The sequence below is a fragment of the Drosophila simulans genome, chromosome 3L (genome assembly GCF_016746395.2).
Source record: "Drosophila simulans strain w501 chromosome 3L, Prin_Dsim_3.1, whole genome shotgun sequence".
NCBI lineage: Eukaryota > Metazoa > Arthropoda > Insecta > Diptera > Drosophilidae > Drosophila > Drosophila simulans.
The window spans coordinates 1286309-1313018 of NC_052522.2; the positions used below are offsets into that span (position 1 = coordinate 1286309).

The following is a 26710-nucleotide window of genomic DNA, read 5'->3' on the forward strand; positions in this document are numbered from 1 at the left end:
TTTGTGATTTTAAGTGAGAACAAGCTGTTTTAGTGGGGATGGGCCCCAGAAGTGCGGCCTCTGGGCTCTGACTGCACCTGGTCACACTCGTGGCAGCAAATAACACAATTTCGAAAATTAGAATTTATTTGCTGCTCAATAGCCAAGTCAATAACACCTGTTCCTTGCAGATCCAGAATGTCTGACGTGTTCATCGTGTCCGCCGCCCGCACGCCCATTGGTAAAACCGAGATAAATGGGATGCACCATACACGATAACCACATTCTAATTGGAAACTTTCTCTTCCTGTTTGTCCAATCTGAAAATTCAACAGGTAGCTTCAATGGAACGCTTTCTAAACTGAAGGCCTCCGACCTGGGCAGCGTGGTAATCCAGGAGGTGCTCCGGCGGGCGAATGTGGAGGGCCAGGAGGTCAACGAAGTCATCTTGGGCCAGGTGGGACCGCCCATATCATAACTGTTTCTCCTCCTATCTTACCGATCTATTTGTTATGTAAATATCTTTGTTAGGCTCTAAGCGCCGGTCAGGGTCAGAACCCCGCACGTCAGGCTTCACTCAAGGCGGGTCTGCCCATTCAGGTGCCAGCCTACGGCATCAACATGCTCTGTGGTTCCGGTTTAAAGTGTGTTTGTCAGAGTTTCCCGTAGAATTCCGTACATTTACGATTGATTTTACCATTTTCAGAACCGTAGCGCTGGGTTACCAGGCCATCCGCTCGGGAGACGCACAGATTGTTGTGGCGGGAGGTCAGGAGAGCATGTCCCTGGCTCCACACGTCATGCATCTGCGGCAAGGCGTCAAAATGGGTCCGGGCACTATGGTGGACTCGATGATCCACGACGGCCTGACCGATGCCATGGAGAACATACACATGGGCATCACCGCCGAGAATCTGGCCGATAGGTATCACATCAGTCGTGAGGCACAGGATGCCTATGCCGTGCTGTCGCAAAATCGGGCTGAGGAGGCCCAAAAAAAGGGTTACTTCGACAAGGAGATTGTGCCCGTGGAGATCAAGGATCGCAAGGGGACGACCACATTCAGCAAGGATGAGTACATCAAGGCGGGCAGCACCGTCGAGGGTATACAGAAGCTCAGGGCAGCCTTCAAAGAGGTGGGTCTAATATAAATACACGAATAGCGAGAGTTAACCCACTTTCTCTTGCTCACTTAGGGCGGCTCCATAACCGCTGGCAATGCCTCAGGCGTCAACGACTCCGCTGCTGCAGTACTGCTTATGTCCGGCGAGGAGGTGGCCAGGAAGGGCCTTAAGCCGCTGGCTAGGATTGTGGGCTGGACTCAGAGTGGCATTGAGCCAAAGGTGATGGGACTGGGACCAGTCACTGCTGTGGAAGCATTGGTAGGAAATTCACGGAAATTCCACTTCTACACATGCTTCTAAGTATTCACATTTTTCAGCTTAAAAAGATCAACTGGAAGCGCGAGGAAGTGGATCTTTACGAGCTGAACGAAGCATTCGCCGCCCAATCACTGGCTGTCCTGCAGGACCTGCAGCTGGATGCTCAGAAAGTAAATGTCAATGGCGGTGCCATTGCCCTGGGCCACCCGATCGGAGCTTCAGGTGCCCGAGTCTTGGTCACTTTGCTCTATGCGCTGGAGCGCACCGGTGGAAGTAGGGGAATCGCATCGCTCTGCATCGGCGGCGGCATGGGAATCGCCCTGGCCGTGGAGCGCCTCAGCTAGTCTCAATTCATTGTCATGCAAGCTATTTATTGCCTTTTCCTGTTTCCCACTTAAGTGTAAAGTTTATTTCTCTATTCGCGTAGTATTCGCACGTACTTAAAGACACAACCCCTAAGTCGCAAAAGTCTGTTCAATTAAAATTCACTTGAAAATACTTGCATTGCAGCATGTTTATTGGAATGATTTAGCTGTTGAAAAGGGGAATTGTATACATTTCTCCAGTTGCGTCATCTGAAAATTATTTATAAAACAGCATTTGTTATGATGATGCACAACCGATTTAATTGCTTTTGTTTCTGTTTCTACACAAGCAAATCTTTGTACATCGTGATTTCAATTAGCTATTAGCTGCAAGTCGAAGAGAACAGTCTCTTGGAGGATTCCTTGCTATTTTTAAAGTAAGGCATAAAAGTAAAGGCAATGCATCATTATAAAATATGTAGGCTGTCAGAACTAGTTACTATCCAAAGGTAAACTTATATACTAAATTGAGCTAATGCTTAAGTTAAATAGCTTTGCTTGCGAACAAGACACCTTTTCCGCTTATTCTCACATGTATCGTTTCATATGTAGACTCCGAGCTTTCCTAGTAATTTTCCGTGGCAAGTAAAGGGTAACTTGTTTAGATCTTCAGCATAAGCATTGCGGTCATCAAGGCCCCGTCCCACTGCCCAAAGATCGAATCAATAAATATAGTATTTACATAGACACTACTGGCGATTTTTAAACACTCTTCGTAATTTCTTATCGTGAAAGTTAGTTGTTTATTGTGCCAATATTTATCGGGCATAGTTGTGGCCTTTGGAATAAGACCACAAATCTCGCATTGCGAAAAGGGGACAGCTCAAAATATAATACAGTACACATATTACAAAAGAACTAGCTATTACTGACATGACATGCATTTGTTAGGGGGAACTAAAATAGTTGTACGTCTAGTGTGGAAAACCTTATTGCTATGGAGTACACTGTGGAGGCTAAATTGAATAATTCAGAATCTCGCGTTTTTATTGCTATTATCAAATACAATGGTTTGTACGTAAGAATTTAGAGAGGCTTCCACTGATAGAAGCCTTATCGCATTTACCGCGCCTCGGAATCGCAGGTCGGTTATTGTCTCAAGGAAGATGATAGCACGGCGCCTATCCACGCCAGCAGCTCTTCAGCTGCACAGTCTCCAGCTCCTTGGGCAGCCGCGGACTGAAGCCATACGGATTGTGGCAAACGATTCGCTTATCTGGCACAGTCTGCGCCACTTGCTCCACCGAGGGCACGCACAACTGGGCATAGCTGCTGATGAAACTGGACCACAGAGTGGGTGTGCATTCCAGGGCAAAGTATGGGCCCCACAGCTGGGAGTCCAACTCGGCAGCATACGGATATTTACCATCCTCAAGGAGCAGCTCCTCGGCTATGGCCACGGCATCGAAGTCGCGGTGTTTGACCGGCGTGTAAACATCCTGGATTATGTTATCACCGAAGTATAGTGCCTTGACTTCAGAGGGCTTCTTCTGGAGCATTCCAGCCATGGCAGCGTGCAGCTGGTGCCAGTTGCCTTGCGAGTAGACCTCGCCCGCCTTTATGTCCTCTGCCTCTTGCGGCAGTTCTGCCAGTTTTTCCACATCCACCTGCATGAACGGACGCTGCATGGTAAAGAAACCCGGTTTCTTGGCGTAGGTTACCACGAAATCGAAGTATTTGCGCCAGTCCTTGCCCAGCGCCTGCGTGGCCGTCAAATTGGCGAAGTCCACGTTGGAGCCGGTGAGCAAAAATAGCTTCTTGCCGGATTTTCGCAGTTCCCCAAGCCAGTTCATCACGCTGGGATCTGTTCGGAGCACAAATCGTTCCGGTTCCGCTCGCATGCTCTTGAAATAGAGACTCTGGTCGTTGGCGAAGTTCTCCCGACTGTAGATGTTCATGAGGCCAGCCTGCACATCCTGCCAGACCTGATACTCCTCTCCTGCCGATGGCTTCTTACCCCTATCGACCAGATCCACCGCCTGGGCAAAGACCAAGGCACTGGGCATATCAAAATAATCCAAAAGCGAGCGCATTTGCGTCGAGGCGTCGCCATTCCAGGTGGAAAGAGGGTCCCTGTAGAAGGCAGTGGTGATTTCCCACCTTCGATCTGGTCCGTAGATGGCTTGAATTTCTGTGTCGCTTAGTAGACGGGTGCCGTGGGTGGCTCGCAGGATCTGGGCCTCGCTGCTCAGCTTCAGCACATTGCCACGCGGCCCGTCCAGGAACAGGCCCTTCTGCAGAAAGTCCAAGTTGAGCGATTGAAGGAGTAGATCCCTGTCGTAGCCCTTCTGCTCTACGAGGAACTGCTTGAGCACCTGATAGATCAGCGCGGACATCTCGTGGAGATTGTAGCGCAGAAGGGTGCCGTCCAGGTCGAAGCCCACTATTCCATAGTCCTTCAGGAGCAGCTCCTTGTGGTAGGATGTCATGATGGTGCTGGCCGAATACCTCGAGTTTCCCGCTGCAGAGTTGTGGAAGCGCCTAACTGTTTGCTGCTGACCCGCCGCTTCACGTGTTGCTCTTCCCACTGCTGCCGGCGGTGTTCTGACCAACGTCATTGAATTTTGCGCCAATTTATCGAGATTGCGTAACAGGAGACGAACATCTGTTTGGGCCTGTTTGTGTACGTTTGTTTTTGTTTTCGTTTTCGTCGAGGTGGCCAGTCGAAGGGAGAGGGCAGGTGCGGAAAAGGCGCCCACGGCGGCTGCTCTGCCCAGCGCCAGCATCTTATCTTATCAACTAACACATCTCACTTGTCCGAAGCGTGATCTAAATTTAAAATTAAGCCGAAATTCACTATCATTTAGGTAGTCCTCACAAAATCATTTTCCATCTATAAATGTATGTCTACAACTGCCAGAGCTGCCAACCTTTTGAAATTGAGCAGCACTGAGTTACTTCATTGCCAATAATAGCTAGATTTACCTAGGTAAAAGCAAGAGTAAGTGGAGTGCATTGTGTTGCTGTCTTAAATCATTTATGAGCCTATATATAATATGATATTTTTTAGTTAACACTGGTGTATTTCCGTACATTTAATGGCTAAATTGCCATCTCTGCCAATGACAAGCAATCGCTATCGAAACTCGATAGCGCTTAGCTATCGTTGGCGCAATCGACTCTTGTGCCATCCCTAGCAAGCGTACCGGAATGAAAAAAATATAGTTTTTTTGCACAGTTCTCCGATTTCTGCACATTTTTATAAGTTTTCGGGTCAGTAACCCGTTTTTCACCGCTTAGTTTGTGGGCTCAAGGCCTCCGAAACCATGTCCAACTGCATAGAGATCCCTCTGCAGGACACCGATGAGGTGAGAGTTGATCCGAAAGATTCCAGTTTAAAGTGATTAATACTTTTATTTCCTCAACTTAGGTGATCGAGGTGGACCCGGATCAACTGCCCGACTGTCCAGAGGTGTTGAGCATTCTCAAGCAGGAGCGGGCGCCCCTCCACGTTTGGGTCAATGTGGCGGTAAGTTGAAAGACTAAGTACAATGAATTTAGCATGTTCCACATGGCAACGTCTTTTCCAGCTTGCCTACTACAAGCAAAAGAAGACGGAGGACTTTGTCACGCTGCTGGAGGAGTCGCGCAGCGATGATGCCACCAAGGAGTACCGCGACTCAGACAAGGACCTCATGCGCGCCCTGGACATGCTCGCTGCCCACTATGTCCAGGAGGCGTATCGGGAGAAGTCCAAGGACAAGAAACGAGAGCTCTTCATGAAGGCCACTAACCTGTACACCAGTGCCGACAAGATTATCATGTACGACCAGAGCCATCTGCTGGGCAGGGCCTATTTCTGTCTGCTGGAGGGCGACAAGATGGACCAGGCGGATGCCCAGTTCAACTTTGTGCTTAACCAGTCCCCCTCGAATATTCCCTCCTTGCTGGGAAAGGCCTGCATCGCGTTCAATCGCAAGGATTACCGCGGAGCGATGGCCTTCTACAAGAAGGCCTTGCGTACAAATCCAAACTGTCCTGCGAACGTGAGAATCGGCATGGCCCATTGCTTCCTGAAGATGGGCAATCCCGAGAAGGCCAAGCTAGCCTTTGAACGAGCGCTCCAGCTGGATCAGCAGTGTGTGGGCGCTTTGATTGGCCTGGCCGTTCTCAAGCTGAACCAACTTGAGCCCGAGTCCAACAAACTGGGTGTCCAGATGCTCTCCAAGGCGTACACCATCGACAATGCCAATCCCATGGTGCTCAATCACCTGGCCAATCACTTCTTCTTCAAGAAGGACTATCAGAAAGTCCACCACCTGGCGCTGCACGCCTTCCACAACACTGAGAACGAGGCGATGCGAGCCGAGAGCTGTTACCAGCTGGCCAGGAGTTTCCATGCCCAGAGCGACTACGATCAGGCCTTTCAGTACTATTACCAATCCACTCAGATTGCGCCAGCTAACTTCGTGCTGCCCCATTACGGACTAGGCCAGATGTATATATATCGAGGAGATACAGAAAATGTGAGTTGGAAAACCTTTTATTGAACCTTCTTATTACCAACGTTGTGAACACTTCCAGGCCGCTCAGTGTTTCGAGAAAGTGCTGAAAATTCAGCCAGGCAACTACGAGACCATGAAGATTCTGGGATCCCTGTACGCACACTCCAATTCGCAAACCAAGCGTGACATGGCCAAGACTCACCTCAAGAAGGTCACCGAACAATTTCCCGAGGACATTGAAGCCTGGATAGAACTGGCTCAGATCCTGGAGCAGAACGACCTGCAGGCCTCGCTCAGTGCTTACGGCACAGCCTCTAGTATTCTTCGCGACAAAGCCAAGTACGAGATACCCGCTGAGATTCAAAACAACGTGGCTTCACTGCACTACCGCCTGGGCAACCTGAAGATGGCAAAGCGCACCTTGGAGTCGGCCCTGAAGCATGCAACCTCTGAGATGGACAAGGATGTTAAATACTACGAGTCCATTCAGGTCACCATGAAGTACAATCTGGCCCGTCTTAACGAGGCAATGAGTAGCTACGATGTGGCCGACAAACTGTACAAGGAGATCCTCAAGGAGCATCCCAACTACATCGACTGCTACTTACGGCTGGGTTGCATGGCAAGGGACAAGGGTCTCATCTTCGTGGCTTCCGATTTCTTCAAGGACGCGCTGAACATCAACAACGACAATCCAGATGCGAGATCACTGCTGGGAAATCTCCATTTGGCCAAAATGCAATTCGCTTTGGGACAGAAGAACTTCGAAACGATCCTCAAGAATCCGTCTACTTCCACGGACGCCTACTCACTGATTGCTCTGGGAAACTTTTCGTTGCAAACACTTCATCAGCCGAGTAGGGATAAGGAGAAGGAGAGGAAGCACCAGGAGAAGGCTTTGGCCATATTCAAACAGGTGGGAAAGATTAAAATAGACCAATTATAGCTCAATTTGTAACGAAACGCATTCGCTTTCCAGGTTCTTCGCAATGATCCCCGAAATATTTGGGCCACCAATGGAATAGGTGCCGTGCTGGCACATAAGGGCTGCGTGATCGAGGCGCGCGATATCTTCGCCCAGGTGCGCGAAGCCACCGCCGACTTCTGCGACGTGTGGCTGAATATTGCGCACGTTTATGTCGAGCAGAAGCAGTACATCAGCGCCATTCAGATGTATGAAAACTGCATGAAGAAGTTCTACAAACACAACAACGTCGAGGTGATGCAATATCTGGCAAGAGCATATCTGCGAGCCAACAAGCTGGTCGATGCCAAGGCAGTGCTACTTAAGGCCCGTCGGGTTGCCCCCCAGGACACAGTTCTACTCTTCAACATAGCAGTGGTCCTCTCACGTTTGGCCATGGCCATACTCAAGGACGAGAAATCTACTCTGGAAATTGTGCTGCAGGCTGTCCACGAACTGGAGCTGGCTCAAAAGTAAGTGGTAACAAAAATCTCTTAAGGTAACCTTGCTCTCTTAAACTGCGCCCATCAAATATGATAACGTGAATTTGATTATTGATATTCAGAAGTACAGCAGAAATGTGTTAACACTAATGGCATTTTAGCTTATCAGATTAGGGATTAATGCAAAGCAATCATCATGAACTGCTAAACCGAAGATTGGATTAGATTACCTGATGATTTCCTTGGTCATTGCCAACAACTATTTCTATGAATATGTTTTGTTTCGTGAACTAAGATTTGAAATCTCACTCCCAATATCACTCTCACTCACAATATCTCTCATAGATACTTCCAATATCTGTCTGTGCACGGGGATAAGAATCGCTTCAACATTGAGGTGGCTGGCATTGAGGCAAGCACCTGCCAGGATCTTCTCTCTCAGGCCCAGTACCATGTGGGCCGTGCACGTCGCATTGACGAGGAGGAGCGCTCGTTGCGCCGGAAACAGGAAGAGGAGCGCGAGGCCTTTAAAATTAAGGTGGCGGAGCAGCGCAAGCGGCGGGAGGAGGAGGCAAAGACTTCCAGGGACCAGTTGCTAGCCAAGCGGCAGGAGTACGTGGAGAAGACCAAGAACATGCTCATCATTGCGGACGCTCCACCTGAAAAGGAACGCAAGAAGGGTGGTGGGCGAGGTCGTAAGGATGACTACATCTCCGGTACCGAAAGCGAAAACGATGGAGCTCGTCGTGAGGGAGAACGTCCCTCGAAGAAGAAGGGCAAGGGGGAACGCAAAAAGGGCGGCGGTCGCAAGCGCAAAACGGAGAAGTACGAGAGCGACAGCGAGGAAGAGCCAGGTGCCAGTGGCAAGTCGGGAAAGAAGAAGGGCAAGAAGCCGAAGCCGGTTAAAGAGTCCAAGGAAAAACTTTCCGCCAAGCAGCGCCTCAAGGTGCTCTCCAAGGAGACGATCTCCACCAGCGAATCCGAGTCTGACGGTAAGCGCAGCAAGAGCAGAAGCAGAAGCAGGAGTCGAAATCGCAGTGGTAGCCGGAGTGGCAGTGCATCTAGGAGCGGCAGTGATCGCGAGGCTGGCCGCAAGCGCAGCAGGAGCAGAAGTGGATCTGGATCTGGGAGTGACAGTGATGAAGCAACTAAGCGGAAGCGCGCCAAGAATCGCATCGAATCTGGCGGGGAATCGGATAGATCTGGGTCCCGTGCTCGCTCCAAGTCGAGTTCCCGTTCAAGATCTCGCTCCAAGTCCGGATCTCGATCGAGGTCCCGCTCCAAGTCGGGATCCCGTTCGAGATCGCGTTCAAAATCCGGCTCCCGCTCGAGATCCCGCTCGCCGTCGGGTTCAAGATCCCGCTCTCGTTCTGGCAGCCGATCCAAGTCCGAATCCCGCAGCAGATCAGGGTCTCCGGAAAAATAACGCACCACTCAAGCGTGTTAAATCACTTTTGACTATATTTAGAGTTTCCTTCGAGAGCTGCAAAAAGATACTAATAAAAACGAACTAATTGCCACACAAAGGCAGTGGAGTAATTGCTATTGGTTTGCTGTTCAAGCCTAATCCGGATTCCCAAGTCTGTTGGCATGGGTGGATTAGGTAGTGGACAGGGCTGATTGTCTGGGCCAGGTCAACAATCGACTTCAACCCCGCCTATGCTGCTGGATCATGTCTCTTACGATTACCGCCATAGGCTGTGAGTGGCGCAGGACGAAGGCGTGGGCGATTTTCTTGGTGTCCAGCTGGGCGTCCACCTTGGGGTAGTCTTTTTTGAGCTGGTCGTAGTAGGAGATCGGTACCCATCCGTCAGTGGTGCCGTAGTAAAACTTGAGGAGGTCCAGGTTCTGCTCTACAATCTCTCTTTGAATGCCGCGAACCCTGGCCATCTCGTCGTCGGCCAGGAAGACCACCTTCTCCGCTACCGATGGCTTGGAGTACTTTAGGGCGGTGCCCAGAAACTGTCGTGGAATGGAGAAGATCAAGAAGTAGATCTGTATCAGCATCAGGCGCAACCACACGGGCAGAAAGTTGAAGAAGCTGAAGAAGATGTAGCCAAACACAGAGTACAGGGGCATGGCCACCTTGGTGAACACCCATCCATTGGGCGACTCCATCATCCGCTCGACGGTGGGGAAGAGCAGATAGCACTTTTGGATGCGGCTCCGTATCCGCTCGTTTTCCAGCAGCTGCAGGATCATCCACGCTCCGATGGAGTGCCCAATCAAGTGGATCTTGACATCACTTGGAACGTACTTCTCGATGAAGGCGATTTTATGACGGATTTGTCCGTCCAAATTGAAGAGCTCCTCGTTGCCGCTGAGCTGAGGAACCTCCCGAATACTGGCCTCTGGCGGATCATCATGGCCAGCGTGCCCTGGAGGGAATATCAAGTGTGCTATTACCGACTCAATGTGGAAACGCCAGCGCACTCACCTATCACCCAAACTGGAAGATCGCCCAGCTCCTTCTGCAAAGTGCCCGCGAACTCTGTGTAGAAACCTGGCAAACCGGGATTGCCGGTTATGCAGATGACGATCTCCTTCTCGGATATGGTCTCCTCAATCCACCTGCCCCATGTGAATATGTGGGTGGGAATGGAGTTGATGTTGACGTAGGCCTCCTGCATATTTTCCGCTGGCGTGGCAAACTGCGTTGAAAATCAATCGGCACCTGTGCTGATCCCACTCTTTTCACACGCGATGAGTTGTCCAATCCCCGTGGCAACCGGTTTTCCTTTGTCCAACCACCTCGGCTGCAGCCTTTCACGAGTTTCGAATCTTTGGGATTGGCGCGGTTTATCCAGGGCTGGTAGCTCTGATAAACACAGCTATGTGATTCGACCAATTGCTTACAGGAAGAATGGACAAAGGTCAGAGGTTCAGCGGCTTAAAAACGGCTGATATAGAAACCAGGGCGGCAAACTATGCCAAAATCAGATGTTCCATATTGGCGGATACTTACCCTGATAACGATTGCTCAGACAGAAAAACAGTGTAGATAGTTTTGATAAAACAAGTAAACCAAAATGCATTAACTTTAAAAACAAATACTATGGCACTAAATACCAATTCTTAACCCATTAATTACTAAAAGCTTTTATAAATTTCGTATTAACTTTTACCTATCATCTTCAAATACTTGAAAGTACTTCCTAACATTAGTTGCTTAATTATACATTTTCTTCGCATCTTATGTTAACTAACTTTTATTAACTAAAACATATATGTGAAATCGCAAATTGTATTATTTTTCGGAAACGGATTTCGCAAAGTGAAGTTACTTAGTTGAGAAACCTTTTCGATCTTCGTGTTCAGCATAAGTTCTAGAGAATTCTACGATCTTAAGGTATTTAGAAGCGGATCTTAAAAATCCGCAAGCGATGCAGCCCTAGCTTAAGTTCATTTCCAGAGCTGCCAACGTGGGCAAAGTGGCCCTATGCCAACCAGTTGGCATCGCCACCATTATTTGTTGGTTTTTTGTTGCTGGTTTTTGAGTTTTTATATTTTTTTTTTTTCTAGAACAATAATGAAGGCCTAAATTTTAGTTAAAGAGCGCTGTAGATAACAGGATTCAGAATTAGGCTCAGATTCAAAAGACAGACCCATCGAAAGCTTGACGAGGCATGAACCGAGCAATTGGAATCGGAAGCTAGTGGACACAAAAGAATGTAGCTAACAATCGGGGACATTCTCGAAAATTCTCGTAGCACCAACAAGTAAATTACTATACCCAGAACACGCAAAGGAGCTGGAGGGCGGATCCAGAGCAATGGCATCTGGGAAAGAGCTCTATTGCTGGGGAAGCACTTCGCATGGTCAATTGGGACTTGGCGGAATCGAGGATGAGCAGGTAGATAGAAGACATTCGGGTACAGGCCCACTTATGTTACTTTTGTATGCCTTTGATTTCCCCACAGATCCTCACACCCAGGCAGATACCCTGGACACCGGACACCGCTGTACAGCAGGTCTCATGTGGACACCGGCACACCCTCTTTCTGACCGCCACTGGAAAAGTCTACGCTTGCGGGAGCAATGACTACTCTCAACTGGGACACGATCTGCCCACCAAAAGGCCACGTATGTCGCCATTTCGTATGTAATCTTCATTTATCGTCTTGTCTGTCCACTCTCCACTAACTCCACCTCATCTCCAAACTCACCAACTACGCGAGCTACTGCTGTGAACCGAGTCTAAATCCCGCAATCATCTTCCGGCCGACTTTTTGCAGAGCTTATCCCCGAACTGCAGGATTACGTGATCATCCAGATCTCCTGTGGCAGCCGCCACTCATTGGCGCTCTCCGATTGGGGCCAGGTCTTAAGCTGGGGCGACAACGACTGCGGCCAGCTGGGACATGCCACCGAAAAGGAGATCGTGCAGCTGCCCAAGGTTGTGCGGCAATTGGTCTCCAAGACGGTGGTGCAGATCGCCTGCGGCAACAATCACAGCTTGGCACTGACAAGTTGTAAGTATGGAATGGAACTTAGTGATTCCATCGACTAGATACATAAATCTTAAACGAAATCAGATTGACGAAATTGACCTACCGGAAACATGATAAGATGATTGTATTTCCCAAGTTTAGGGCATTACTAAACAATTCATATCTAAATTTTCTATATATACATGTGGAATCCAAGCCAAACAACGATACCTTCCGACTAACATCATCCTTGACGTTTCTAGGTGGCGAATTGTATTCATGGGGTTCCAACATCTACGGCCAACTGGGCGTGAACTCCCCCAATGATTTGACACATTGCAACTATCCCCTCCGACTAACCACTCTGCTGGGAATTCCGCTGGCCGCCATTGCCTGCGGAGGCAATCACTCGTTCCTCATCTCCAAGTCCGGTGCGGTGTTTGGATGGGGCAGGAACAACTGCGGGCAACTGGGACTGAATGACGAAACGAACCGCGCGTATCCAACGCAGCTGAAAACACTGCGCACCCTGGGCGTGCGATTTGCGGCCTGCGGCGATGAGTTCTCCGTTTTTCTGACCAACGAGGGAGGAGTGTTCACTTGTGGAGCTGGCGCCTATGGGCAGTTGGGTCATGGCTTTAGCTCGAATGAGATGTTACCGCGAATGGTAATGGAGCTAATGGGCAGCACCATCACTCAGGTAGCCTGTGGCAATCGGCACACTCTGGCGTTTGTTCCATCGCGCGGCAAGGTTTACGCCTTCGGCTTGGGTAGCTCTGGGCAGCTGGGCACGAGGAGTACCAAGAGCTTGATGCTGCCGCAGGTGGTCATCGGTCCTTGGGTGTCGCCCAGCGGATCAGCCCAGTTACAATCCAATGATTCACAGGTGTCGTTGGTCATCCGACAGATTTTCTCAGGTGGCGATCAGTCAATTGTGACCACAACTTTGTTTATAGACAAGGTGCCGCCCGAGGATTTTAGAATCTACAAGTAACTATAGAAGCGTGTTACTTTCGTAAAAACATACTGATTATATCTACTTTGCAGCCCCAAATCGCAGATCCTAACCCTAACCGCAGAAGTCACCAGACAATGTGCTCAGAGCAAGCAAGGCTGTCAAAGCGACATGGATCTCCTGAGCTCTATTGAACTGATATTTAAAAGCCAGGCGTGTTGGAATGGTTCCTTTCTGCTAGATCACGATAGACACTTTGGATGCTCGGTTCGCAACCATGGTCTGGATCTTAAAGCAGCCCAACTGGCATTCGACAATCTGCGCGTTGTGGAAAATGAAAGCATTAGGCAGGTGGTAAGTGTTCGCCATTACAAGCATCATTGGTATCTGTTCTAATCATTTCATTGTTTTAGATCTGGGACAATATATCCAAGGAGCTAATTGGCTCGCTGGTTTGCTCACCGGCGGATGTGGAGAGCATGCGATTATATCTTCTACTCCCACTTTACCACGAGTTCGTGAACTCCAAGCACTACAAGTCACTGCAGGTTCCGTTTGCCAATGCCATATTTAAGCTAGCAGAGAATCCACGGAAAGTGCTGAGCAAGTGGTTGGCCCAAACACCGACTGAATACTTCGAGCATCTTGTCCAGAACTTCTTGCATGTTGTCGTCCATATTATAAGTTTCAAAATGGGCTTGGCTGCCGCTAGTCCCAGAGCCGAAAGGCGTCAACAGGTATTTAGATTTCAATATAGGGCCACACCAGTGTCAATTAATTCTCTATTCATAATCTAGCTGCTGCCATATAACACTGAACTCGAGGTGATTCTTACGCTGATGAAAACGCTCTGCCAAATTAACAACGAGCGCGACGATCGCCTAAACTATCAAATCTTTTACTGGCCTGATCTTTCGGATTATGCAGACGTGCAGCATGAGTACATTAAATGGATCATGGCCAGCACTGCCGGAGAATTCAATATTTGCAACTATTCATTCATTTTCGACCAGTCTGCTAAAACAGCGTTACTCCAAGCGGATCAGGCGCTGCAGATGCACTCCGCCATGGCAAATGCGGCTACCATGGTGGGTTAAAGACGACCAGAAATGATGTATGAGTTGATAGCTACTTTTTTATCCAGCATGCATTTAACTTCTTGAACTACGGGATGCCCATCCCGCAGTTCATTGTGCTCAACGTGACGCGCGAGAATCTGGTGCAGGATTCCCTTCGAGAGTTGCAGCAATACACGCAGAGTGATCTTAAGAAGCCGCTGAGAATCAAGTTCCATGGCGAGGAGGCGGAGGACGCGGGTGGCGTGCGCAAAGAGTTCTTCATGTTGCTGCTCAAGGATCTGCTCGATCCCAAGTACGGTATGTTCAAGGAGTACGAGCAGTCGCGTTTCCTCTGGTTTGCAGATCTTACCTTCGAAACGGAAAACATGTACTTCCTAATTGGCGTTCTCTGCGGCCTGGCCATCTATAACTTCACCATCATCAACTTACCATTTCCACTGGCTCTCTACAAAAAGCTGCTGGGCAAGCCAGTGGATCTCAGTGATCTCCGCCAGCTCTCCCCTCCGGAGGCCAACTCCATGCAATCGCTGCTCGACTACCAGGGCGCGGATTTTAAGGAAGTCTTTGATCTTACCTTTGAAATATCGCGGGATGTATTCGGGGAGGCGGAGACGAAGTGCCTTAAGCCCAACGGCAATGAGATAGCCGTAACACTGGAAAACAAGTGAGTGTATTGACCTGTCTGTCGAGACACCCGTAATAACTATTATCCCACTTCAGGCAGGAGTTTGTGGATCTCTATGTTGACTTCGTATTCAACAAGTCCGTCGAGCTGCACTACAAAGCGTTTCACAAGGGCTTTATGAAGGTGTGCTCTGGCCGCGTGATTCACATATTCCAGCCGGAGGAGCTGATGGCCGTGGTGGTGGGAAATGAGGACTACGACTGGCAGGCGCTGCAAGACAGCTGCGAGTACCGGGAGGGGTACACTTCGGGCGATGATACAGTGAGTTATAAACTAAGGATTGGCTTCCTGTACATTAACCTTGTATCTGCCGCAGATCAAATGGTTCTGGGAGGTTATTCATGATATGTCCGAGGCGGAAAAGAAGAATTTTCTCCTCTTTTTAACTGGCAGCGATCGCATTCCCATCCAGGGCATGAAGGCCCTTAAAGTGAGTTCTTAGATGATACCTATATTGCGAGGGGCCCTTTAACCGTATCCTTACCGACTTAGCTCACCATTCAACCCACCCCGGACGAACGATTCCTGCCCGTGGCGCACACCTGCTTCAACCTGCTGGACCTGCCGCGCTACAAGACCAAGGAGCGCCTCAAGTACAAGCTACTGCAGGCCATCCAGCAGACGCAGGGCTTCAGTCTGGTCTGATCGGTTTGATCCGGACCCATTTTTCACATCGACCTCAAACTACAGGTATTTTCCGAAAGCTTCGGCTTTCGCGCATTTTGGATTGAAGAATGAAGAATGGCTGCTTTCAAAGACAACCCCAACGTGGATCACACATTAACAGCGATCAAATCAGCAAGTACAATGTCGTGTTATAGCTTTAAACTCTAGACTAGTTATTAATATAGCATTGTTATGGAGAGAAAGGAATTCAAGGAGTTAAATAAGGTTGGTGCATCAGTCTGAGGACAACAACAAATGTCTAAATTTCCGTGTAACTTTTACCAATAAAGAGTTGTATAATATGCTTATATATTGTTATTTTCATTGATCGCAGTAACGGTTAAGCTTTAAATCCGATAACGATAACTCCGCTTCTGTCCGGAATCGAGCCGCGTTGGCAGCACCGTCGGCGCACAGCTGAGCCCGAAATGTGGCGGCAAATCGAAGCCGTCGAAGTCAGTTCAACTTCAACTTTGGCAAGGTGCGCGGCCGCGTGCGGAATTCGCTTGTTAATTTCTTTATTCGCCGCCGAGAACTTTTTCGGACGCTCATTTGCATGCGCTGGGCGTGCGGTGCTTGACATTAACCGACCGATTTCGAATACTGCGCGCATATATTCCGTCCTAGCCCCGCTTCTTCAAATTATACACCAACACCAATTCGCTTACAAGAAACGTTGTCCAAACGTCACCTTTACCGGGTCAAGCTAACGGTACCCGCATCGGAAAAGAAATTCAAACAGGTAGAGCACAAAAAAAGTAACGACTTCGGGCGACAGTTTGTGAAATTATGGGTACTTAGGCCCCCCGTTTGCAATTACATGTGTGCCATCCTAGTCGCTTGTCCAACTCGTCACGCTCAAACTTCTTAATCCGCTTCATACGCCGCGAACGAGGCGAGCTGGCCTACAAAATCAATTACCATCGCAACTTTTGCATATCCTGACGGCTAACAAATGTCCGGGCCACAAAATCCAGCGATACCATGCCGCGCACATGAGTGTATAACTCAAAAAAAGTTTGCAAAGAAAAAATACGAAAAAAGCGGTTCTGCCGGTTTGCCCGTGGTCGTGATCTGTGCAGCGTCTTCCGCTGCTTTCTTTCCTTTGCACGATTTGAACTTGGACACCAAACGCAACAAAAGCCACAGCGGCACAAAAGAGCAACAAAAGCAGGAAAGCACTGCGAGAAACGATTCCTTGAGGATTATTTCAATGCAAATGGTTTACTCAGTTTCCTACTTTCCTAAGAACTTTCAATGAAAATCATGGGTGCTTTATCATGATCGGTTCTTTGAAATAACAAATATTTCGCTTAATTGTAAGTCGTGGTTTGGGAAGATGCTTCTCCCAGTGCAGCAGCCACCGCAATCGAAGAGATCTGGTTTATGGTGATGCTCCTCTAATAAAGCGAGCGTTTAGGCACCGGCACCTCAATTTCGCCGCCTCGCTCGCTCCTCCGTTCGCTTCCTGGGTCTTCATTCCACATTGTCCACGAGGATATATGTAAACTGACTGGGAGGGGTTCACCTGTCTGTGTCCCTCGCTCCCCGGGGATGAGCTTGTTTGCCCAGGTTTTATAGCAGGAACAAACAGGCAGGGCACACAAAGAGGGTCAACAAGGCGTATGAGTGTGGCTATGGGGGAGACATGAGTAATCGGCACTCCGCGGTGGATATAGCTGGCGGGGATGTATCCCCTTGCTCCGCTTGCCTACTCGCTGACCAATTGAAATTGTATCAAATTTCAATTTCGTTTCCACACTGCGACGGCCCTCTATTAATTTGACCCAGTTTTGAAAACAGCGGCAGTAAGCCGCTTAAAAATAACCAATGTTGTCATGTGCTCATTTGACTCTATGGAGTCCACGGAATATTCGGAATATAGCATTACCTGGTGTCTAGGGGACACGGCGACCCACACCCACATGAAAATATGTCGAAATCGCGGCCTGATGACAAACTTGAACTTTCTCTTATCGGAATCGGTGGCGTTATCTTCTCGCTGGGTTCAACCAGTTTTACTGATATGATATTGATCGTGTGCGCTCTACGTATGTACGTACAGGGTGCTTTTCCCTCTTCTTAGCCAGCTGCATTATGACATTAATTAACTTCTAATAAGATAAGATACGAAAATTAAGTTGAATCGACAAAAGACCACAAGCGATTGTCGTAAACGTCCATCGAAGCACATCGCTTTTCCACGAACGATGTGGAGGTCTGGTCGACCATTGGTATGCCCTCCTTTATGAATGGGCAGATGTGTCACTTGGAAGAGCAGAGAATTACCTGGGCTTACCTAGTGAACGGAATATGCATAAGATGGGATCTCTTAAGGAAGTTACAATTCATTTTAACCTTTTAAATTACAAATATTGAAGACATTCTACTGTTATCTGTATCCCGCTGAGATACTGCTGATCCACCCTCATAAAGTGGTAATTGGCCATGTGGCAATATGCCCCACTCAATCGATTGTACGCCACAGTACAAGTATAGCAAAAATCCCCACTAGTCATAAAGTTCCACTGGCGAGGAACCAAGAACACGGAGCCAGCAGTTGCACTCCATTCCATTTCTTTCGACGGAGGAGTGAGCTTGGGTTAGCTCGTGTTGGGATCACCATTACATCGCACCTCGGATTTGCTCAGGTTCGGTAAAGTGCCAAGTAAGGGCTTTTCGTGGAAGCCTCGAGCCCCAATCCAAAACTCCAAACTCTTATTCGACGTGAGTACGAGCAAAAAGTCTGTTTTGAGGCGGCCAAAACAGTAGGAAAGGCAAAAACGAAACAAAACGAAACGAAACGCTTTTTGGCAGCTCTTTCAGCAGATTTTTCTTTTTTGCAATTGGCAGTAAATCGCGTTCAAGATCGGCCTCAGCTGTTGACGCTTTTTATGGCTCGCAGTGAGCTAAGAAAACAGCGGGCCCCAGTGATTGTTTAATACTTAATGGTTATCCGAGACCGAGACCCAGGCACTTGGCATGCGTCACAATGCCGGCGTGATCTCCTCGAGATCTCCTCGGGCCCAGAAGCCTCGTCCCCAAAAGCGGGTGACTCAGCAGCCGCGCGTCCAGATTCTCTTATATACATACATACATGTGTATTTGCAACCGGCTCGATAAGTTTGCCCAGTTTGAATTTGAATTTCCAGTCTTTGCGGGTGCGAGAAATGACGATGACGGTCGTCTAAACGAATTCGATCATCGTTCCTCTCGGTCAGCGGCCTTTACTGGCTTCTTTATAATCTAACGATCCATTCAGTTGGATGATCTGGCAAAACTATTCTCAGGGTTTAAGTAATCATCGATCTCGAGTGGATTAAAAGCAACACCTTCTCCCTTTCTCCTTTCTGCAATTCTGTTTCTACTATTTTCGGCTTTCAATTGGACGATTTCTTTGGACATTTATCCAGTCAGAATTGATTAGATATTGAATAGAGCTATAAACAAGAACTCATGCGATGATAAGTAGTAAGAACTACGATGCATCACGCGGTTACTCAGAATATGCATGGTACACAATTTATTCAGTTTTATTCAAGGATTGGATTACAGTACTTCAGGCCCTGGCCATTTGGAGTAGGTGATAAAGCGGCACAACGTTGGCGTTGTTCCTGCCGTCGAGGAAGTTCTGGTGGGACAGCACGGCCCTGCCCTGGAAAACGCCAGGAATGGCGGCGGAAGTGAGTCCATCGGCACCGGGGAGTTGGTTATCGACCTCGCCAGCCGTCGAGGAGCGATAGAAGGGATAGTAGGGATAGCCAGGATAGCCTCCAAAGCCGGGATAGCCAAAGCCCCCATATCCAAAGCCGCCATATCCGCCGTAGTAGTTGTAGCCATTGTAGTAGGGATTGTAGTAGGGCCCCGGAGGAGGAGGAGGTCCTGGCGGCGGTGGTCCGGGCGGAGGTGGTGGCCCCCAAGGACGCTGCGGTGGCGGCGGATAAGCGGGCGGTCCTGGCGACCAGTGCGGTGGATAGCCATACTGCCGTGGGTGCTGCTGATCCTCTGGTGGATAATAGTAATGGTGTTGTACTGACGGTTTCGGGGTGGTCGTCGGGGCTCCCGAGGCCATCACCAGCTTGATGCCGCCCTTACCAATGGTCTTCAGCAGGTGCTCATCAATCCCTCGTCCACTTCCCAGCGGATCGTCCAGCACCTGTTGCTGCTTATCGGTCCTGGCCTGCCCGGTGACCAGACTCGTCTGCAGCGGAGCCTTCTCCTGGAAACAGAACCCGCTGCCCAGCAGCTGCAGGATAACTGAAAAGGATGTGTCACTCTTTCTAGACAGCCGAGCGCCCATACTCACCCAATCCAATGGCAGTCACTCTTCGATCCATGATCTCTCTCGGAATAACCTGACCACTCCAGCTGCATTGCCCTTTTATACGCGGTGCATCTGTGATAATCCCACACATCTCGTTCCCGGTTTCCTCATTAGAATAACCCATGCAGTGGCCCAAATTTGGGATGCCTTTCTTTCTTCTCTGTCCATCTCCATCTCCAGCTCCAGCTCGAACTCGATCTCGATCTCGGATCGATCAAGCACCGTTCTAATAACTGCGCTCATTAATTTGCATATGATCATATGGCTGTAGGGGCTTTGTGGGATCTTTCCACTTCTCATTCCACTTCCATGATCGTTCTGCCAGCCCTGCATTTTCCCAAATGAATTCGATGAGTTCAATATCCCGCGATATTGCTACTTGATATATGACGTCATTTGTATGCAGATGAAGACGGGCTATGTGCCACTGAAGAAAAACATTCAGCAAATCTCTTGAGTTGTACATATGTACATATGTGCCCTTGAACTTATTTTATTATCGCTAAATTTCCTTCTTTAGAACTTATCTTAACTTGTTTCCTTCTCGCTCGAAAGCAAATCAGCTTATGCCTCTTGGATTCCAATTCTTAATGCTCGACTTTTTCTTTCGGTGTGCGATTAATGGGTTAGGAACTTTTTCGTTCGGGTGGGACTCATGGTTTTGGGTTCCGTTATAGGTCGTGTGTCGTAGACATGTTTACGAGTCGTCTGATACCACAAAAAGTGGAGTTCTCTGTTACATCACCCGGTGGAGTATTTCTGGATCGGGAAACCAGTTCCCCACTCTATTAGCCCGCTGAATGGGGATTAAAGAACGCGTGGATCAAGCCGACAAAAGCGACTCCCCCAGGGAACAGAAAGTCATTGACTTTATAGTAGTCGGGTTCAGGGAGAAACCTTGTTATTACAGGGATATTCAGCAGAGTATAATTATAATTACTACGCACTCATTAATATTTACGGTTCAATTCATTACTCAGAAATGTTTGTATTTTTATCAATATCCCCCAGCTAGTTTATCTAATCAGGAAAGTATCTGTAGGCTTGCCCCGCCACCCAGTCAACTTTGGCATGTAGAATCCCCCTCTCTTATCATATGTACATACGTGCCAATTGGATCCCAAACAGTCTGAGATCTGCGCCCACCTGCCCTCCCACTTGTGAATACCTTAAATAGACGTAGCATAATCTTAGGCGATGGTTGGTTTGTCAAAGGTGCTAAAGTGCCCATTGGGTGATGTATTCGTATATGGCTTCCGACATGATCGCTATCCACTTCCATCTGTCCTACGTGCAATTAAACAATTATGTGACAAACATCGAATCACGGCGAGCTCGGCTCCAACGACTGGGACGTGTCTGCCGGTCTCTGCGAGAATTCCTGGGAAGTCTTCCCGGCAAACATTTCGCAATTAGTCAGGCATTCGTTCCAGTTCCCCACAGCAAACCCCCTTCCAAGTGGGGCAGAGTGGATGGAAACACACATAGTTGAGGCAATTGCAATCGAGTGTGTTTACTTACAATGTTTTCATTCGGCAATGACTTATTATTTAGCGCACTGATAGCTGATAACACAGTGCTAATGTGAGCTGGAGCACTTCTCTGAGTCTGAGTTTTGAGCTCTGACTCACTCACAAATGTCCCGAAAGCGAGGCAGTCATCTAGAAACCTTTAAAGCATTAAGTTATAATTTACATTTTGGAAGAGAAAGTTTATTTTTATTGTGGAGTCGGAACTAAATAAAGGGATTCCCTATGTTTATAGAAATCCAATCCTTGATCTTCGCAATAATGGATACTAAGGACTACATAGAGTAAGCTGTGCTAAGATTAGTTACATTGGTTTGCTTAGAATGATGGGAGTATATATCTTTACGATTGACGCATGCGAAAAAGACGTATCGTGATCTCAGGTACTTGGAACTCCGGAATACAGCCGCTCCGGAATTCTTTGGTGCGCTGCGTTTCCGTCATGGTCTCCTAAATCGGGTCCCGAGTTTATTCGCGAAAGGCACTATCTAATCGGGGACTGATTGGCGGCATTGCCCTCCTCATCGCAGCCATTGGTATATTATCGTTGATAAATGTGCCGACTAAAAAAACAACACAAATTCCGACGAGGCCAATTGATATGTGGAGAGGAGAAGTATTGATGGTTAAAACGCCTCAACTGCCAGCGGATCGGTTTAGTTTGCCAACGGAGCCGTCAAAGGGCGGAATATGCGCGGAATCTGACACATCCTCCAGAGATTCATCAGTTGGAGCTATCAGTGGTGTTGTTGTGCAGTAGTGTTTTGTGGAATAGTCTAGGTCGAGTCGGAACAAGGAGAAACGAACAAACATGGCCAGGTAGAGGAAGCGTGCCTTGAAGAGAAGTCATCTTGAGATGTGCAATTGTTTACTCAGTGACCTAGTGAATGCATTGACCAAGTGTCCTTGGATAATCCCACAGTTATATGAGCAGCATTGCTTAGGAATCATAGAAACTCTACTAGTCGCAAATCCATTGCATAATCGTTTCTTTTATGGATTTACCCGCCGCGTATCAGCAGAACTGGAGCAGTCGTCCGTCCAATAAAGCAAACTCTTACCACTTGCCCACTTCCCTTGGCCCCATGAAATATGGCATTGATAAGGTGGATTGCACCTGCCCACCATTACTTCTATGGTTCTATAAATACCCCAGATTGGGTATTTGCATTGCGACTCATATAAAATATTATTGGATATGTCTGATGAGATCATTTGGAATTGATCAACATAAACCACATTCACGAGTCACTATCATTTTCCTGATTCATTTCCGCAGGACTGTTATACAAAATATTGTCACATAGCGAACTTTGTAAGCTTTCCGAAAATCTTATCTTTGGGTTTTCGGCTTTCTATGGGGCTTTTCTGAATTGGGTTTCAAGAGGTTTGTCCTAATCAAGGTGGTTAAACATGGCAACCCTTCCAGCTGGGCAGTACGATTAGGTTTGTCAAAGATAAGACCTATGAAGAGGATTTTCTCAGGAAGTTGAAAAAATCACAATGAAGCACCAAATCATTTCTGGGGGATCTGCAGTTAAGGAATCATTTTAATGCCCGTTCTTTGCTTTAGTTTTAATTCCCAGCTGAAAATGGAGACGGGCCTGCACGAGCGAGATCGTGCTGGAGTCCAGGACTTTGTGCTCCTCGAGAACTACCAGAGCGAAGAAGCCTTCATCGGGAATCTGAAGAAGCGGTTCCAAGAAGACCTGATTTATGTGAGTGCAAATAGGTTCATAGAAATCAAACCCTTTTCAATAATATTGTTAACAATACACCCTTTCACAGACCTACATTGGCCAGGTGTTGATCTCCGTGAATCCCTACAAACAGCTGCCCATCTACACCGACGACCATGTCAAGGCGTACAGGAACAAGCACTTCTACGAGATGCCCCCACACATGTGAGTCTCAAAACCCAGTTGCATTGAACCACCAAATAATGCGCATTCCTGTCCAGCTTTGCGGTGACGGACAACGCCTTCCGTTCACTGATCGAGGAGAACCGCGGTCAGTGCGTGCTCATCTCGGGAGAGAGTGGTTCCGGCAAGACGGAGGCCTCCAAGAAGGTGCTGCAGTTCATTGCCGCCTGCTCCGGAAATCAGACGACCGTCGAGGGCGTCAAGGACAAGCTGCTAAAGAGCAATCCCGTGCTGGAGGCCTTCGGTAATGCCAAGACGAACCGGAATGACAACTCCTCGCGGTTCGGCAAGTACATGGACATCCAGTTCGATTTCAAAGGAGCTCCGATCGGAGGCAACATCCTCAACTATCTGCTGGAAAAGTCGCGAGTGGTGGCTCAAATGGGGGGCGAGCGCAACTTCCACATCTTCTACCAACTCCTGGCCGGTGCCGATGAGGCCCTTCTGCAGGAACTGCGTCTGGAGCGGGCTCTGGACACCTATAGCTACCTGACGGATGGGGTAAGTGGGCAGCCTAGAGGGTATTGGCAATAGGTCTCTGATCTTCGAATTCTAATCCACAGCTCAATGGCTCCGTGACGAGCATTAACGATGCGGACAGCTTCAAGCAGGTACAGCAGGCCCTCACTGTGATCGATTTCAGCAAGGAGGAGCAGCGCGAGATCTTCGGAATCGTGGCCAGCATTCTGCACCTGGGAAACGTTGGCTTCACTGAGGTCGAGGGCAATGCCAAGGTGAACAGCAGGGATCTGGTGGTCACCGCTGCTCGTTTGCTTGGTGTGAACGCTAGCGAACTGGAGGCTGCCCTAACGCACCGCACAATTGACGCTCGGGGGGATGTGGTGACCTCACCACTGAACCAGGAGCTCGCCATCTATGCCAGGGACGCCTTGGCCAAGGCTGTCTACGATCGTCTGTTCTCCTGGCTGGTTCAGCGCCTCAACATTTCGCTGCAGGCGAAGGAAACGCGGGCGTCCCGGAACAATGTGATGGGCATTCTGGACATCTATGGATTCGAGATCTTCCAGAAGAACAGCTTTGAGCAGTTCTGCATCAATTTCTGCAACGAGAAGCTGCAGCAGCTGTTCATCGAGCTAACCCTGAAGTCGGAGCAGGATGAATACCGCCGGGAGGGCATCGAGTGGATACCTGTGGAGTACTTCGACAACAAGGTGATTTGCAACCTGATCGAGGAGAAGCACAAGGGCATCATCTCCATACTGGACGAGGAGTGCCTGCGACCAGGAGAGCCCACGGATAAGACCTTCCTTGAGAAGCTCACCCAGAAGTTGGCCCAGCACCACCACTACGTTTGCCACGAAAAGGCGCCCGCCCACATCAAGAAAATCATGCTGCGCGATGAGTTCCGCTTGGTTCACTATGCCGGCGAGGTCACCTACAGTGTCAATGGATTCCTGGACAAGAACAACGACCTGTTGTTCAGGGATCTGAAGGAGACCCTCAGCAAGGCTGGCAACGGCATTGTGAGGAGCTGCTTCCCGGAGAAAGAGCTGCGCAGCCTGAAGCGTCCGGAGACGGCCATCACCCAGTTCCGGGCCTCTCTTAACAACCTCATGGACATTCTGATGTGCAAGGAGCCGAGCTACATTCGCTGCATCAAGCCAAACGACCTGCAGACTGCCAACGTCTTCAACGATGAGTTGGTACTGCACCAGGTCAAGTACCTTGGCCTGATGGAGAATCTGCGTGTGAGGCGAGCTGGTTTCGCCTACCGACGAGCGTATGAGCTCTTCCTGGAGCGCTACAAGTCCCTGAGCAAGTCCACCTGGCCCAATTACAAGGGTCCCGGTGGCCCGAAAGCGGGCGTCCAGCAGCTGGTGAAAGATTTGGGCTGGGACGAGGAAAAGTACAGGGTGGGCGAGACGAAACTATTCATCCGCTGGCCAAGAACCCTGTTCGATACTGAGGATGCCTACCAGGAGAAGAAACATGAGATAGCGGCCATCATCCAGGCCCACTGGAAGGGATTGATGCAGAGGAGGAAGTACCTGAAACTGCGTGCTCAGGTGATCATACTGCAGAGCTACTGTCGCCGAAAGTTGGCCCAGCAGGCGGCCAAGAAGCGCAGGGAGGCCGCCGATAAGATTCGTGCCTTTATCAAGGGCTTCATCACCAGGAACGATGCCCCGAATGGCTTCAACGAAGAGTTTATTGCCAACGCTAAGCGGATGTGGCTGCTTCGACTGGCCAAGGAGCTGCCCACCAAGGTGCTGGATAAGAGCTGGCCCCATGCCCCTGGGCACTGCGAGGAGGCCTCTGGCATCCTTCACCGCCTGCACCGTCTTCACTTGGCTAGGATCTACCGCCTTAAACTGACGCCGCAGCAGAAGAGGCAATTCGAGCTGAAGGTCCTGGCGGAAAAGGTCTTCAAGGGCAAGAAGAACAACTACGCGAGCAGTGTGCCCACCTGGTTCCAGGAGGACCGCATCCCCAAGGAGCACATCCAGAGAGTCAACGACTTCGTGGCCAGCACCTTCGGCAGCGAGCAGCTTAAGTACCAGTCCTTCTGCACCAAATTCGATCGGCACGGCTACAAGTCCCGCGACCGCTTCATCCTGCTGAGCAACAAGGCTGTCTACGTCCTCGACGGAAAGACCTACAAGCAGAAGCACCGCCTGCCGCTGGACAAGATCGACTTCACGCTGACGAACCACAACGACGACCTGATGGTCATCCGCATTCCGCTCGACCTGAAAAAGGACAAGGGCGACTTGATTCTGATCATTCCGCGCATCATCGAGTTCAGCACGTATATCATTGACACCGTGGGAACTGCTTCCATCGTCTCCATTGTGGACAGAAATTCGTAAGTTGCACATCAGTTATCCCAGTGGTTTTCTCTTGACTAAGTGTTGTATTCGATTCCAGGCTGGAACACAACGTGGTCAAGGGCAAGGGCGGCGTCATCGACATCCAAACGGGCGCCGAGCCCGGAGTGGTTCGTGATAAGGGCCATCTAGTTATCGTAAGTAATGCGTGGCTCCAGCTCCTCATGAGAAAACGCCCATTATCGTGCTGACCTCACACACAAAATATTTCTTTTCAGATTGGAACGCAATAGGAATTTACTATGACTTTCTTCAGAAAAGTGGCTTTAAATCAAACGACCTTGTTTTGTTATATTCGTGTAATTTAAAGTGTAACTATGTATTTTTGTTACTGCAGCGCCTGAGAGTTGTGTATTCGGATTTTATATGACTAATGTTCCAACTAAATGTATATTGTTTATAAATACATATAAATACATTACAATTTGTATATGAATTGGGTTCTTATTACTCACTTGTGGTTTTTCAAAGTGGAAACGTGGCAATTTTTTTTTGACTCTTATCTCGTTTCTTTCAAAAAGAACCGCCAACTCGATTGGCAATAGCAGCAGTCGATAACTTTGCTTTGAAACGTCAGTAAAGTTCGGTGCTACCAGACCTTAAAAAAACTAGTTAAAATCGTGCACAACCCATTAAAGAAGATTTCAGTTAAGGTTACTACTAAAGTTGAAGTAAATTAATAGACCACTGACT

The 26710-nt window shown here is 48.8% G+C and overlaps 7 protein-coding genes across 13 annotated transcripts; 4 read left to right on the plus strand and 3 right to left on the minus strand.

The window, feature by feature from the left end:
- Positions 1–56: 56 nt before the first annotated feature.
- LOC6736313 (acetyl-CoA acetyltransferase) lies at positions 57–1859 on the plus strand. The gene is made up of 6 exons (XM_002083161.2): positions 57–220; positions 315–436; positions 511–623; positions 686–1115; positions 1176–1361; positions 1421–1859. Exons 1-6 carry the CDS (start codon positions 178–180, stop codon positions 1703–1705), a joined length of 1179 nt encoding a protein of 392 aa, XP_002083197.1. The 5' UTR covers positions 57–177; the 3' UTR covers positions 1706–1859.
- A 583-nt stretch (positions 1860–2442) lies between these two features.
- Positions 2443–4600, minus strand: LOC6736314 (5'-nucleotidase domain-containing protein 1). The gene has a single exon (XM_039293325.2). It carries the CDS (start codon positions 4450–4452, stop codon positions 2848–2850), a length of 1605 nt encoding a protein of 534 aa, XP_039149259.1. The 5' UTR covers positions 4453–4600; the 3' UTR covers positions 2443–2847.
- Positions 4601–4800: 200 nt separating this feature from the next.
- Positions 4801–9117, plus strand: LOC6736315 (RNA polymerase-associated protein CTR9 homolog). The gene is made up of 6 exons (XM_016170600.3): positions 4801–5034; positions 5097–5195; positions 5257–6192; positions 6251–7087; positions 7151–7608; positions 7924–9117. The coding sequence occupies exons 1-6, from the start codon at positions 4993–4995 to the stop codon at positions 9002–9004; spliced, it is 3453 nt and encodes a 1150-aa protein (XP_016029790.1). The 5' UTR covers positions 4801–4992; the 3' UTR covers positions 9005–9117.
- Positions 9022–10510, minus strand: LOC6736316 (lipid droplet-associated hydrolase). The gene is made up of 2 exons (XM_002083164.4): positions 10016–10510; positions 9022–9956 (listed from the first exon to the last, which is right to left on the minus strand). The coding sequence occupies exons 1-2, from the start codon at positions 10206–10208 to the stop codon at positions 9226–9228; spliced, it is 924 nt and encodes a 307-aa protein (XP_002083200.1). The 5' UTR covers positions 10209–10510; the 3' UTR covers positions 9022–9225.
- A 489-nt stretch (positions 10511–10999) lies between these two features.
- On the plus strand, positions 11000–15701 carry LOC6736317 (probable E3 ubiquitin-protein ligase HERC4). 3 transcript variants are annotated; one of them, XM_016170602.3, is made up of 12 exons: positions 11000–11249; positions 11316–11431; positions 11499–11676; positions 11814–12050; positions 12272–12998; positions 13056–13317; positions 13377–13700; positions 13761–14051; positions 14108–14706; positions 14763–14988; positions 15044–15157; positions 15220–15701. In XM_016170602.3, the coding sequence occupies exons 2-12, from the start codon at positions 11351–11353 to the stop codon at positions 15370–15372; spliced, it is 3192 nt and encodes a 1063-aa protein (XP_016029792.1). In that variant the 5' UTR covers positions 11000–11249; positions 11316–11350; the 3' UTR covers positions 15373–15701. The 3 variants fall into 3 exon arrangements, with proteins under 3 accessions (XP_016029792.1, XP_016029793.1, XP_002083201.1); XM_016170603.3 differs by having other exon boundaries at positions 11000–11431; XM_002083165.4 differs by having other exon boundaries at positions 11001–11431; positions 11499–11661.
- Positions 15702–15831: 130 nt separating this feature from the next.
- On the plus strand, positions 15832–26447 carry LOC6736319 (unconventional myosin IC). Of its 4 annotated transcripts, none has more exons than XM_016170605.3 (7): positions 15832–16135; positions 22820–22964; positions 23035–23150; positions 23207–23669; positions 23732–25995; positions 26058–26154; positions 26236–26447. In XM_016170605.3, the coding sequence occupies exons 2-7, from the start codon at positions 22839–22841 to the stop codon at positions 26248–26250; spliced, it is 3081 nt and encodes a 1026-aa protein (XP_016029795.1). In that variant the 5' UTR covers positions 15832–16135; positions 22820–22838; the 3' UTR covers positions 26251–26447. The 4 variants fall into 4 exon arrangements, with proteins under 4 accessions (XP_016029795.1, XP_016029796.1, XP_016029794.1 ...); XM_016170606.3 differs by lacking the exon at positions 15832–16135 and adding an exon at positions 18097–18120; XM_016170604.3 differs by lacking the exon at positions 15832–16135 and adding an exon at positions 21369–21530.
- On the minus strand, positions 18911–19806 carry LOC6736318 (annexin A7). Of its 2 annotated transcripts, XM_002083166.4 has the most exons (3): positions 19700–19806; positions 19489–19650; positions 18911–19398 (listed from the first exon to the last, which is right to left on the minus strand). In XM_002083166.4, exons 1-3 carry the CDS (start codon positions 19728–19730, stop codon positions 18953–18955), a joined length of 639 nt encoding a protein of 212 aa, XP_002083202.4. In that variant the 5' UTR covers positions 19731–19806; the 3' UTR covers positions 18911–18952. The 2 variants fall into 2 exon arrangements, with proteins under 2 accessions (XP_002083202.4, XP_016029799.3); XM_016170507.3 differs by having other exon boundaries at positions 18911–19650.
- Positions 26448–26710: the final 263 nt, after the last annotated feature.

Coding starts and splice junctions, on each gene's coding strand:
- LOC6736313 (XM_002083161.2), top strand. CDS start 178: ATGTCTGACGTGTTCATCGTGTCCGCCGCCCGCACGCCCATTG. Junction 221..314: donor CGCCGCCCGCACGCCCATTG/GTAAAACCGAGA, acceptor AAAATTCAACAG/GTAGCTTCAATGGAACGCTT. Junction 624..685: donor CTCTGTGGTTCCGGTTTAAA/GTGTGTTTGTCA, acceptor TACCATTTTCAG/AACCGTAGCGCTGGGTTACC.
- LOC6736314 (XM_039293325.2), bottom strand. CDS start 4,452: ATGCTGGCGCTGGGCAGAGCAGCCGCCGTGGGCGCCTTTTCCGCACCT.
- LOC6736315 (XM_016170600.3), top strand. CDS start 4,993: ATGTCCAACTGCATAGAGATCCCTCTGCAGGACACCGATGAG. Junction 5,196..5,256: donor ACGTTTGGGTCAATGTGGCG/GTAAGTTGAAAG, acceptor CGTCTTTTCCAG/CTTGCCTACTACAAGCAAAA. Junction 7,609..7,923: donor GAACTGGAGCTGGCTCAAAA/GTAAGTGGTAAC, acceptor TATCTCTCATAG/ATACTTCCAATATCTGTCTG.
- LOC6736316 (XM_002083164.4), bottom strand. CDS start 10,208: ATGCAGGAGGCCTACGTCAACATCAACTCCATTCCCACCCACATATTC. Junction 9,957..10,015: donor TCTTCCAGTTTGGGTGATAG/GTGAGTGCGCTG, acceptor TATTCCCTCCAG/GGCACGCTGGCCATGATGAT.
- LOC6736317 (XM_016170603.3), top strand. CDS start 11,351: ATGGCATCTGGGAAAGAGCTCTATTGCTGGGGAAGCACTTCGCATGGT. Junction 13,318..13,376: donor ATGAAAGCATTAGGCAGGTG/GTAAGTGTTCGC, acceptor TCATTGTTTTAG/ATCTGGGACAATATATCCAA. Junction 13,701..13,760: donor GAGCCGAAAGGCGTCAACAG/GTATTTAGATTT, acceptor TTCATAATCTAG/CTGCTGCCATATAACACTGA.
- LOC6736318 (XM_016170507.3), bottom strand. CDS start 19,730: ATGGATCGAAGAGTGACTGCCATTGGATTGG. Junction 19,651..19,699: donor AGTGACTGCCATTGGATTGG/GTGAGTATGGGC, acceptor CATCCTTTTCAG/TTATCCTGCAGCTGCTGGGC.
- LOC6736319 (XM_016170604.3), top strand. CDS start 21,472: ATGTTTATAGAAATCCAATCCTTGATCTTCGCAATAATGGATACTAAG. Junction 22,965..23,034: donor TCCAAGAAGACCTGATTTAT/GTGAGTGCAAAT, acceptor ACCCTTTCACAG/ACCTACATTGGCCAGGTGTT. Junction 23,151..23,206: donor TACGAGATGCCCCCACACAT/GTGAGTCTCAAA, acceptor ATTCCTGTCCAG/CTTTGCGGTGACGGACAACG.